Raw genomic sequence first — 13136 nt, 5'->3', positions numbered from 1 at the left:
GCAGAGAATACAGTAAAGGCAGGAGATACACTCTCTCTATACTACACTAAAACTTTTTAGAAATCCTGCCAGCGTTTAAAAAGACCATGGAAAACAGTGTAGCATTCCCCAAAACATTATCAGTATTCGTGTCTCTGCTTTCTGTCACTTGTTTTCAAATACTTCTCAGTCCTGATACATTTGGCCCATGATGATATGGCTGCACCAGGAAAGCACTCTTTTATATCAGTAACTATAAATAACTAAATATATTTCAGTGAAAGTTGCTGCAGTTTGTTTTAACCTACATTTTTTCCTTCATCTGAAAGATAAAAAAGGTATACCCCTTTTAAAATTATCAGAACTCTAACATCCTGGGGCATGGCCTGTGCCTGCCAAAACATGCCATTCCCCCTGGCAGAAGTGCCTCATGCATGGGCAATAAGTGGAACAGTCTTCAGCCCTTTTGTGCATGCACAGTAAATGCCCCCCAGGGTTTCCTCTACTTTCACCCTTTGAAAAATATGCCCCTAAAATCCTATACAAGAGAGAGCTGTGCAGTTTAGCTTATGGCAAACCATGGCTTCACTCCTTAATAAATATGCTTCCTTGTCACCTTATATTACATATATTATACAGTATAAACTGTGATATTATCTTTATTTCTGGTTTCCTTCTTTTAGCACCTTCCAGCCCATGGTGATTCTGGGTTTAAATCATTGCTGAAGGCACAGGATACAGTCAAATCCATTTCTTAAACTAAAAACCCCACCATGCGTCTGCTGTGTGCTGAGAAGTGGTGAAAGAGTGAGGACCTTGGCTAGCCCATGCACAAGCCTCTGACAGTCTGTACTTAGCAGGGGAGTGTTCTTTACAAGCATTACATCTGCATTAGGAAACGTGCTCAGTAAACACATCCAAGCCTGACTCAAGGAAGGGGCTGACATCTTGCTGGAGCTGTCATAAAGTTCCATCATGAGACTTTGTCTACCAACTTCGATTCAATGGGATGTATGCACAGTCCTTGCATTGATTGTCCTTAATGTTCAGGCATTTCCACAGACAGAGATTAAACTCAGTCAAGGTGAGTGTACTTTACTAATGCAAATTGCTTTTATAATTGTAGTCTTATGCTTTTTAATGCATACGGTATGCTTTAGGCAAGCCACTTAATCTATCTGTACTTGAAGATTCAGAGGGGTTTCAGTGTGCTTATAAATTCTCTGTATTATACTACATGCATATTGGCTAAACTGTAAAACAATAATAATAACAAAATAATTATCATAAATTCCCATTATATATAATAAGTGGTTGAAGTACTAAACACTTAAATATAGCTAATGAAATGCCAGAGTCTAAAGTGTCTTAAGCCTCCCTTTTAGACTTTAGATACGGGCAGTAGTGGTGGATAATAACAGGGATCAGAAAAAAAGCAATTAAAACTTTTAGTGTTATGTTTTAGAACTGTATTCTTCAGATCATTAACCAGCTCTAGTCACTGTCAATACAGCCCCTCCAGATAGTGTATCACAGCTTATTGCTCACTAGCACTAGCCCTTCTAGCCACCTCTGCTGTTGGCAAGACACCTGCGTATGCTGGTACCCACCCTGCTAGGGTGCCTAAAGAACTGGTGCTGGGGGACCTACAAAGCTATGACTAAAAAGCCAGTGTATATTTGAATATGTAGACCAGGTCTATGCAATTCAGAGGAAACTAATGGAGTCACATGCGGCAAGGGGTTTGTTTTAATTTCTACACCCCCCCAAAAAAATAAAGCTTCAGGGGATAAGCTTCAGTGACAATATATCGATGTGGCACCAGGAGTTGTAGAAGTGTAGAGTTATAGCTGCATAATAAAAATGTGTAACCTATAATTTTTACAATTGCATCTTGCCTCATTTAAGGTGGCCTTAAGGTGGCCATACATGGCCATACAATCTAGCTGCTAATATTGGTCCTTTAGACCAATTCGGAAGCTTATCTGCCCATGTATGGACACTAACGATGGACCTGCCTGAAATCGGGCAGATTTGATTTTTCCATCATATTGGGGACCGCATTAAGTCTGAACCGACGGTGCCTATACCCACCGTTCTAATTCTTTCCCAGGGTCAAACAACTGAATTAGCCTGATATCGCCCACCCATAGTTAGGGATATCAGGAAAAGATCCGCTTGCTTGTCGACCTCTCCTACCGAGCGGATCTTACCATGTATGGCCACCTATACACGGGCCGATCCTAGCTGCCGATATCAGTCCTTTAGACTGATTCAGCAGCTTCTGACAGTGCCTATACCCGCCGTTCCAGGGCCAAACAACCGAATTAGCCCGATATCGCCCACCCGTAGATGAAGATCTGCTCGCTTACCGTGTATGGCCACCTTTAGCCTTGCTAGTATTTACTGGTATTAACATCATTCAGCATCATTCGCCAGCCCAGGAAACCCTGAATAACTTTTTTTAGGGTTTAGAAACTTACATTAGAGGCAGAAGCCATAGTATTGCATCAGTGATGAAAGGCATACACAGACTTGAGCATCACTGCTTTCGGCCCGATTAAGCATCTTAATATCCATCATTTTAGTCACACAAGTTAATAAGGGTTATTCAACGGCACTGGAAACTCTATGAATACACTGGCATCTCAAACTACCGTGGCAGTCAAGCAAGAGATTGGCTGTTTGTGGGCAGTAGTTCGAAAAGATTCCTGCCTGGAAACCAAAAGGCTGTTCAACCTGCAGTACTCCTACCACAGTAGGCAAAATAAGTGCTGAAACTTTATCCCACTGTGGCTGTTGGGGTATGTTCTGAAACTGAATACAGCTTCAGAACATACATGATTGCAACTATTATCCACCCCTTCAGTTCACTACTGCTCATATCTATGGTTATCAGGGTGCCTTGAGACAGTTAGGTTAAAGTTACAGCACTAATTGTGCTTACTGTAGTGGGGGGACAGTAGGGTAAAAAGCCATTTTGGTTTCCAGGCAGGAATCATTTAGAATCACTTGTCGCAAGCAGCCAATCTCTTGCTTGACTGCCAAGATAGTTTGAGGTGCTAGTCTATCCATAGTGTTTCCAATGCTGATGGAAAGCCCATAATAACTTGTGTGGCAGGAATGATGGATATTTGATGACATTGCACTGATGCCTTTGGCTATACCTGTGTATGCCTTTGTGTAGGATGTGTATGCTGCAGAGACAGGTTTAATGGTCAGTAGCAGGCCTGAAAGGCAAAGCTTAGTAGGAAATGAGTCTATAATCCATTTCAATGGTTTAATGCAGATACACTGTATATTTTAAAAATGTTCAAAAAACAGGGGGCAACTTTTGCACCCAGCTGCAACCAATAGAGACCATACGGCCCTGCATAGGCTTATATATAAGTACCTGAGTGTACAGTGCTGTACCTTGAAGGAAATTATACAGACATGCATTTCTCTTGGATGAGGCAGAGATAGTTTACATGTGTCCAGTGTTTCAGTGTTGTGCTTTTATGACCTGTAATTCATTCAGCATTTCACTGGAAAATTCTAGACAAGGAGTGGCACAGCAGAGGCAGCTTGCATTACTCCCAACCAGCTCTAACAATCCGACCTACTGTGCAATCAAGGTAGAAATCAGCATTGCTTTCTTCTGTCTCTGTGGGCATCTGACATCCACTGAGATATTGCACTCCCCTTACTCATGCTCCTCTCAAATTGTTACCAGTGTTAACTGGAATGTTTGACCTGTACATAACATAAATAACAAACTCCTTATGTCAGGTTTTCCATTCCAGCCAACAGTACAGATTTTGTTTATTACTGTTGTGGGAATGAAGGCATCAATTTCTAGCTCTTTAATTAACCTACAAGGTTGCTTTTGGTTCCTTGGAGATATTATTTAAGAAAAGTTATTTTTCTGATACTATTAGTTGTTTTGCAAAATACTTGTTACTGCATGTGTTAATCTTTGCTCTATAGTTCAGTCCTATATGTATGATACATTGTTTATCAGCAAATATTTGTAAAATTGTTATATATAAAAAATAATGAGGAAAAAAAAAGAAAGTTCTTTCTGTCTGACAGGTAGCTTAGCTATGCATTTCTCTCAATGTTGAATTATGCTGTTATAGTCATGATTGCAGTCATGATCCCCTGTATTATCTGTTTTATATGCACAACTATTCTCATCTAGATCAGCACATGCAGAGTACTGTGCAAAGCCTGGCAACCAGATCCCTTTGGATTCCTTGCCATTCTGAGCCCTTATCTTGGCATTAGTGTTCCTTCAGTCAAAGCTGTGTCTTTCCAAATTAGGACTACCCACATTATTCTTCCCACTGTGGGGCAGATTTGTCTTCTAGACACCATTTCTAGCTGTAAGTTTTAGAGCAATGCTGCACAACCTTTTGCCGAGGTGGCCAAGGGATTCCGCCCCCACTTTCCCCTCCGCTCTCTTTGCGTTGATGGGGGCTGCATCACTAGTGCAGAGAGCACAATAGCAATCTTTGCACAAGAAGAGCCAAATTCCAATTTAAAAATTGGAATATGGGTTTTTGAAGTTACCAGGAGTGACTTTTTGCTGCCTCTGGTAACTTCAAAGGGTACCTCCCCTGTTTATTTGCATTCACTAGGCTGATTTTGTAAAGCAGAAGAAATTCCTTACATTTCCATGTTCATGGGATATTCTATAAGCTAAAGCTTACCCACTGGGTTCTAAATCACAGTCAGGACTACATATACATTCTGTGGTATGGGGTATTCTATGAAAATGTTAATACCAAAACTGGATTTTAATTCCTTGTGCTTTGGGAAAGGGTTTACTCACTCTAAATTCCTTGTATCAAGGTTGATTATTTGATATTCTGCATGTTTGAGGACCACATTAAATTATTTCATACAGAGATGTCTGTGGAGTTCATTGGCAAGCTTGGGGTCATTACAGTCCTTGGAGTGCTGCGCACGCCAGTTGAACATTAGGGTTATGTAATAACAGGTGCAAGGTTTGCTATGGATAATATCCCTCACAGCAAGCAATCAGCAGGTAGCATATACTAGTCACCTTTTTAGGAACAAATATTTTATTGGTTGCTATAGGTTACTGCACCTGAGCAGACTCTGTGCCTTTTATTACATACGGGGGCTAAAGCACTTGATAAAGCATTTGATTGACTGGATCTTTGCTGAAGTTCCCTTTAGCTATAGGATGTTGGCCATCAGCTTCCCAGCACATAGTATACTGATTACACCAAACTGGGCACAGATTTCTAAAATTGTATGCATATACTAGAATTGTATTGAAAAATCCATACCCATTGTACAGAACATTGAATGATTGGCATGTAGTCATTTTAATACTAATTATTGTTTAGTGCTTACATATCCAGTATTCTTCTTATTTTCAGTTATACAATTGCATGTTCAAATTACCTGCTGTATATAATCGCCACCCCCAATTCTTTATTCTTTTCCCAGCATTCACAGATATAAGCCAACCTTTCACTTGCCCACTGTTTTGGACTGAGTATAATGGCAACTGCTACAGGTTCTTCCCAATGAATAAAACATGGGCAGAAGCAGATTTTTACTGCTCAGAGTTCTCACTTGGCAGGACGACCGCTAAATTAGTTTCTATCCACAGGTATGTTTATTCTTGGAACCCCAATCAAGCCCTTAAGTTGTTAGTAACACAACACTAATAGGATATTACATTCAGTAGTGCAACAGCATCAAGATGTGCTGCCACCAGAAGCTCAAGCCTGATGTTACCCCACTTCACCCCCTCTAAAGCTTACCTTGAGGGCACAGGGTGGGATGAGGGGGCTGCATCTCTAGTGCAGAGATAATCATTTAAAATAAATTCTTCTTCTAAAAGAACAATGGAATTGGGTGCAGTGCCACTGTCCCTTGAGACTTTGCATTTATTAGTAAGGCATGCGCATTACAGAAAGACAGAAGAACATTTTACTATACTTAGCAACATGCCTGGGAGCTCAGTAAAATGGCTTGTAGTGCTCCCTGCAAAATAGCCAAGCATGGTGTGTTTTTCTGCAAGAGGAGTCCCAGCCGTTGGTCCAACGATTAACAAATACATTCACATGAGGGGTGCCTAACAATTTGGGACCCCCCCCCCAAGCCATTTTCACCTTTCTTGCCTGTTAAATTTATCAAGAAAGGCTTTTTGCAGCTGTTTGCACTCCTGTTCCACACACTAGGATGCTGACACAAGAGCTCTGTCCATTGAACTTATGAGCAATTTTGTGCCGCTTAGTTCTCTTGCACTTACCTCCATGGCAAGTCATTATTTAGTTCCAGGGTCACTCCTGCCATCAGTTATGGTGAGAACCTTGCCTTTAACGGCAGTATGGGGCAGGTTATAAGTGGCGGGAAAAGCCACCTCTGTATTTCTATTTTTTTTTCATGGAAATTTTTTCAAGTTAAAAGACCACGATTGGACTTTCTGCACTAGCCACACACCCCCTCTCAAACTGCTCCGACACAAACAAGGTAAACTAGGTGGGGTGAGGGGTGGCGGTATTGGGGCACTGTCTCAAGAGGCAGCTGCAGCCCCTGAGTCCCCCTGTAGACTTCCCCTTTACAAGCAATCTATGCACATCCACTACTTCAGACAGTTCTACAAGGCATGTTAAGCAGATCACTCTGCCCCAAATATTTTTACAGGGTGTAGGGCTGCTGTGCAGAAACCTTATACACTGAAAGCTTTTGCCCCATTCTCCTGCCTTCCAGAAACACTGTCTGATCCTCCTTCATACTTGCAGGGGGTGCAAATGCATCTGCTATGTATACTGTCTGGAAATGAAGGATCCCAGTGCACGTGTGGGCTGATACAGACATGAGCAGGGCTGCGCATATGAACATATAGATCCAAAAGGTTATTGATAAAGCAGCTAAATGTATATTTGACAAACAGTACAAAATAGAAAACTTAATATCAACTGCACTTTATTCTTTTTCATTGCATGTTCCTCTTACCAGCTGGGATGAAAATGTTTTTGTCTTTGACCTTGTTAATAGCCAAGTAACAGGAGTCCCCACAGATATATGGATAGGATTAAGCGACAGAAGGCAGGTAAGCACCAAACCTAAACACATACAGCGTGTTATTCTTATACAGTTGCATGTGCATTTTCTACTGCATTCCCAGAACTGCTGTCAGAGACACCCCTTTGATTTCCCAGCAACAGATAAGGCCACATTTCTATTACAAGGAGGTGAGAATGATTGCAGATTTGCTTCCCTGGGGCAGGGAAAGTGTGAAGGCAGCCCATGCGTTCAAAGTTTTGGAGTTTTATTACCTTTCCCTATAATATTTGTATTGTGGATAACAATTCCTTCCCAGTTTTCTAAATTAATAATTCAAACAGCTGTGCTAAAAGGGCCCTTTATTCACTGACAGGAAGGTGAGTTTGAATGGACAGATGGGACACCAAATGATTACAGTTACTGGGATGGAAACCAACCAGATGATGCAACCAACTCCAGCCCTGAAGATGAAGATTGTGTACAGATGTGGTACAGATACTACAGCGGTAAGTACCTTATCTGCATAAAAAGTAGGAGTCTTAAGATATTTAATAAGGTATATTTATATTTAATAAGGTGATCAGAGCCTTTAAATCTGTGCCTTTTTTTTGTACTTAGTGCTTACCTTTTTTATGTATGCTGCCTTTGCTCTCCCTCCTTGCAACTGCCCTTGGTGCACATGCAATAAATGGAGAGAAGGCATCAAGGTCATTCCAAAGGCAAAATTATCTGTATACAGTTACAGGAGCTGCTGGGAAGAAGCTACCTGGTGTTTTGTGGAAAATACTGTGGGTGAAGTTGCTTGAGCCATTGCTGGAGGAAAAAAAGGATGTACCTATTTCTTACATTAGGAATCATTCTATTAACTTTCCCTTTACTAACAATATGTCTTGTGTGGGGTACGTACTATAACCCAGAGGCTTATACAGTGAAAAAATGATGTCTAACAAGTGAATCCCATGTACAAGGCACATTGTTTAGTTTAGTGTGGCCTAAAACCTGAGCCTTAAAAGGATTATTCCTGTTTAAATAGTAATTGTACTATTGCAAATGCATTATGTTATTACTATTAGAAGTGTGTGGCATGCCGTGCCAATGCAATCTGTAGCCGAGGGTGGATGCTTGTCATGTCCTATTAGCATATTCCTTCTAAAGGTTAATTATCTGCATTCCGCATATGTAAATTCACATCTCCAGGCTTTCAGATTTGTACTTCTGGTGTGTGGATCGTCATCCTGTGCATTTATTTGTGCTGAACTCTTCCTTTATTCTAATATTTTAGTAGCCCTAAATAAAGAATTTCAAATGTAGGTTTAGTGGCTTTTTTGAAGCCCCCCGTAACTGCTTGCTTACTGCCGCCTGAGGCAAGGTTGGAAGGGCCCTTCTTAGGTGACAGTTCAACTGAGCGAGCAGCAGGTCTGACATCTCAAGTAATACAAACTAGGAGCCACACACCAATACATAGGCTGATTGCCAGTTATTTCCAGGCATAGAGTGACATTGGGTTAATGCTACCCCAAGCATATTCTATAGGGAATAATGTGTCTACTACTGTAAAATAGAAGTTACCAAGGAGTTCCAAGACCATATATCCAGCTTTTATACAGGTCACTGCACTCTAAATAGTGGCTTCTAATAGCCTCAAGTCCTCTGATATCTATGCAAGAATGGCAAAGCCATGTGACATTACCTATGTCAATGTTTTTTTTTTTCACAATGCAATTTTTTTTCCCAGAAATTGAAATGTAATTGTCCATACAATTTAAGAAAAATAATGCTATGGGTAGAAGCTATGTAGCAACATCAGGCATTTTGGGTGTTAGGCAGGTGAGCCATGAGCATATAATTCCACAATTGTCTTTCTAAAGGTGCAGAAAAATTGCACGTGCAGGCACAATGCACAAAGGGGCCTTGTATTCAACTCCTGGTCAAAAGCAGGTGTAAAGTATATGTTTCCATTGAGCTCTCTGCATGTTGCACCTTGAACCTAGTCCCTAGTTTACATTTATAGTGCAGGGGGGCCATTGGCTCGAAGTGCAAGTAAACTCCTCCTTTGTGTATTTCAGACAGTGAGGACTTTAAAGGAACAGTAACACCAAAATATGAAAGTGTATTAAATTAATTACATTATAGTGCACTGTTGCCCTGCACTGGTACAACTGGTGTGTTTGCCTCAGAATCCCTAATATAGTTTATATAAACAAAGCTGCTGTGTAGCCTAGGCGGCAGCCATTCAAAGGAGAAAAGCATATATATTACTTATAGCAGATAACAGATAAAGCACCACGTTATTCCACAGAGCTTATCTGTTATTGACTATGTAACCTGCACCTTTTCTCATTTTTTCCAGCTTGAATGGCTGCCCCCATGGCTACACAGCAGCTTTTTTATATAAACTATTGTAGCAAACACACCAGTTGTACCAGTTCAGGGCAAACTCCTTAAAATATGAGTAAAGCACATTAGCATTTGCGCTAGGTGTACAAGACCAAATGTATCTTAGCAGTTATACACATTATCACACATGGCCTGTACTCTGTACTGAATCAGACTTTTATTACCATAACCCAACTGCAAAAAATCTATCCACAGATCCACATGAAAAATCCTTCAAGGTTTTCCCAGGAATGTTCCAGCAGATTTGCTTGGGAGCAGCTCACACATGTTTATCTGTCCTGCACAATAACATGTTAATTGTAGATGACAGGGAATGGTATGACTGTTACAAGTGGGTGAGCATGTGTCTGTGTAACTGGAGAAAGAGTCAGTATTTATAGGGTTCCTAGTATTAACTGATGCAATTCTTCATTTGACAAATCATCATTGCTTGACGGTTTCCAAGTACCCTCTAAACCATATATGTCAAACACAAGGCCCGGGGCCAAATCCGGCCCACTTGGCTGTTTTATGTGGCCCTTGGTGAGTGTGTCTGACCATCCAGATAGCTCAATTTCAATTTTCCTTACATAGTAACTAAGACTAAGGGGTATATTTATCATGCTGTGTAAAAAGTGGAGTGAAGCATTACCAGGAATGTTGCCCAAGGCATCCAATCAGTAATTAGATTTCAACAGTAGTAAAGCATCTATTGGCTGCTATGAGCAACATCTTACTCCACTTTTTATACATTGTGATAAATATACCCCTTAGTACCTTACTAAGTATATTGATAAAAAATTTGGCCCGCGACTTAGCCTGCGTTTTATATTTTGGCCCCCTTTTGTGATTGAGTTTGACACCCCTGCTCTAAACCAACTAAAGACTTTTTCCAAATTGTAGGCATAAACTAGCTTTTTAGGAGAAAGATATGTACAATGTTGGCATGGTTACTCCTATCACTCCCTCCAGGGAAGCTTATGGCAAAGTTCTTTGCTGCTTGTATCACTTATTCTATGATGTTTACATATAATTCAGCTAAGGTGCATGTTTCATACCATAAGCAATGGGTGGATGTCTTCTGGTAAGAAGTTCTATGTTATTATGCTGTCAAGGTCAATCTACTGATATCATAGACAGCTCACAGTTGATGTCATTTTTTGCATAATAGTAACAATAAGGCTAATGGCACTTTGGTTGTACTGACCTCCTGCATAGGCAGAAAAGAGGGGTTACCAGAATATGCCTATCCACCTGTTACCAAGCTACATAAAGATATATGGGAAATGGACTATCTATTGTAGACATGCCACTGGAAGTGGTAACAGGCATATAAGGTGCCTTTTTTACTTTTTGTAGTTAGCCCCTACAATTCCTGTTTTACTACAAAGAGTGATGAGAGATGAATTGCATTTTTGGATGTGATTTTTACCATAGAAAGAGATTGGACTGGGAAAAATAGGAAAGCTAGCATGTGTAACAGTTTGTGCATTGGGACCTTTTGACCATTTAAGACATAGCTGCTGCATTTGGGATGCCTTCCAAGAACAGCCAATGCTTCTTTGGGGTCATGTATTGGAAAGAGGCTATAAATCTAAAATGATTAGGTCTGTATATGAGAAAGCAAGAGTCTGGGATAGGAAGGAGTTGTTGAACAATAAATCTGGATGAGTATGGATACTTGTATGGAAGAACATGATTTGACCAGAAAATCTGATGGTAATAAAGAGGTAGGATACAGTGTACCCAGAGTGTTTCTGTTAGAAAACATGATTTAAACAGAAAAAGTTAGAAATGTGAAGAAATTCAAAAATATAAGCTCAAAACAACTGAAAATGAAGGGGTGTAAAATCACGAGTGGGAGTTTAGTTTATTGTATGTATGACTTTGGTTATTGCTCCCGACACATTGATTTATTTGGGTTTTTTATGTTTTGTCATCATTGGTGGGTGTTAGGAACACAAAGTACATGGAGGAAAGGTAGGGAGCTGCTTGCATGCCTCCTAGATGATTACAGCCAGTGTTCTTGGCCTTTTTCTTTTGAGACACATATTTATTTTTTTGTGGAATAAGGCTGGCAACCCACAAATTTGTTTACAATCAGTTATTCACCTAATTTAAAATACCACTGTCTAGCAGGATATTTTTTTTATATACAAGGGGATCATAGAAACCCACCAAGAAATAGCATGTTGACCCATTTTTGTGTCCCACCGCATAAGCTACTAATCCTTGTCCTAGATCAATGGTTCCTAAACTAAAGGGTTGGCCTTTAAGGGGGGTTGGAATAGTGGCAGGGGGGCTCAACCTGAAGGTCAGTGGTTAATTAAGGTGAGATTTGGCAGGAATGCCTATTTTCAGGCTTGAAAGTCCTTTCAGATAAGAACATATTTCTCCTAGATATTTTTAGCACTGTAGCTGAATGACTGGAACTTTTGATGAAATTTTTTTTCTATATCTGTAACCTTATCTTAATTTGAGGGGGACCTGGAACAAAGGTTGCACCTCCTAGGGTAATTGAGTTAGGGATGTAATCTAACTCTAACTTTGGTCTCCAACATTCCATGCTGCTTTTAATCATTTTTAATATGTATCTTATACTTAATGGTTTTCTAACCATTTTATATTGCACAAAGCTTTAATGGCCAGGTAAGTACTTCAACAATGTCCCTATATTTTTAGCTTAAAAAAACTTCTGGCACATATTCACTTCTGCCAGCCATTGCAACTATGTGATAGAATGCACGCTGTTGGCTTTTCTGTTATATTGTTATTAATAGCAACTATGGGAAAAGTGACTACTTTGCATGAGTGGATGTAAAGATAGCTTTGGCTTAACAGCTATTCCTTAATTTGGCACATTTGGTTACTATAGAGTTTCTCACTCATCTAATGTTTTACCCCTCAGCACTGCGCTCCTGGAATGACAACAGCTGCAATCGTGGGTTCCCTTTTGTCTGCAAGATACCCACCCCGACCAACATGTGATTGCTCTTCCTACCGTCACAAATAACAAAAAAACAGTGACTTTTTTATGGATGATTGGCAGCCCTACAGAATTAAAGATGCCAAGTCTACAACCAAAATTGACTGTCAAAAAAAAAAATCTTAGTTAATGGGTAAGCCTGAAGTGTACACATAGAACACTATTGATCTAGTCACAGAGGATGGAATCTCTTTTGGTCTGTACAAGCGCAAGACAATAAAGGACATTCCTGATTTAGCTCAGCTATGTGAGTGGACTTATTTTTCAACCCTTTTCATTTCGTTAATGTACATTATAGGATCCAAATGAAGTCATCCAGTCAAGCCACCCCATGTTATATAATGCATTTTTGCATCTATATCACTTTTCCATGCATTTGAAGTAGCACCTAGGCCAGCCGACATAATATTACTGGGTTACAATACTAAGTAAGGTACAGAGAGAAGTGTATTTCAGATTAACACCCCAAGTACAGTATTATATGAAAACATATAACAAAACATATTTAATTGTTTGCCTAAGTGTATATATATATAAACATTTCTACTCTGCATAATGCACTTATACATATGCATTGGGAGAGCCATACTGCTTGTCTTAGATGAAAATTACATAACCACACATTAGTGTGCCTATTATGTGTGCCTATTGGGCACAACTGGTCCAGTTGAGCCTGAATGGTGTTATGAAGAGGCAATAAGTAGAATGTTCCAAATGTGCTTGCAGGCATTTCTGTACCATCAGAAAACCTTGCTGGTAAGGA

At 40.0% G+C, this 13136-nt stretch overlaps 1 protein-coding gene across 1 annotated transcript; it reads left to right on the top strand.

Annotated features, from left to right (window-relative positions):
• Nucleotides 1-659: 659 nt before the first annotated feature.
• clec19a (C-type lectin domain family 19 member A) lies at nt 660-12615 on the top strand. The gene is made up of 5 exons (XM_002932209.5): nt 660-1063; nt 5443-5608; nt 6964-7057; nt 7385-7517; nt 12296-12615. Exons 1-5 carry the CDS (start codon nt 955-957, stop codon nt 12373-12375), a joined length of 582 nt encoding a protein of 193 aa, XP_002932255.2. The 5' UTR covers nt 660-954; the 3' UTR covers nt 12376-12615.
• The last annotated feature ends 521 nt before the right edge of the window (nt 12616-13136 follow it).

Source organism: Xenopus tropicalis, chromosome 9 (genome assembly GCF_000004195.4).
Source record: "Xenopus tropicalis strain Nigerian chromosome 9, UCB_Xtro_10.0, whole genome shotgun sequence".
Classification (NCBI taxonomy): Eukaryota; Metazoa; Chordata; class Amphibia; order Anura; family Pipidae; genus Xenopus; species Xenopus tropicalis.
The sequence above is the reverse complement of the archived record's forward strand: the minus strand, read 5'-3'. Positions and strand labels throughout refer to the sequence as shown.

Coding starts and splice junctions, on each gene's coding strand:
- clec19a (XM_002932209.5), top strand. CDS start 955: ATGAGACTTTGTCTACCAACTTCGATTCAATGGGATGTATGCACAGTC. Junction 1,064..5,442: donor AGAGATTAAACTCAGTCAAG/GTGAGTGTACTT, acceptor TTCTTTTCCCAG/CATTCACAGATATAAGCCAA. Junction 5,609..6,963: donor AAATTAGTTTCTATCCACAG/GTATGTTTATTC, acceptor TCCTCTTACCAG/CTGGGATGAAAATGTTTTTG.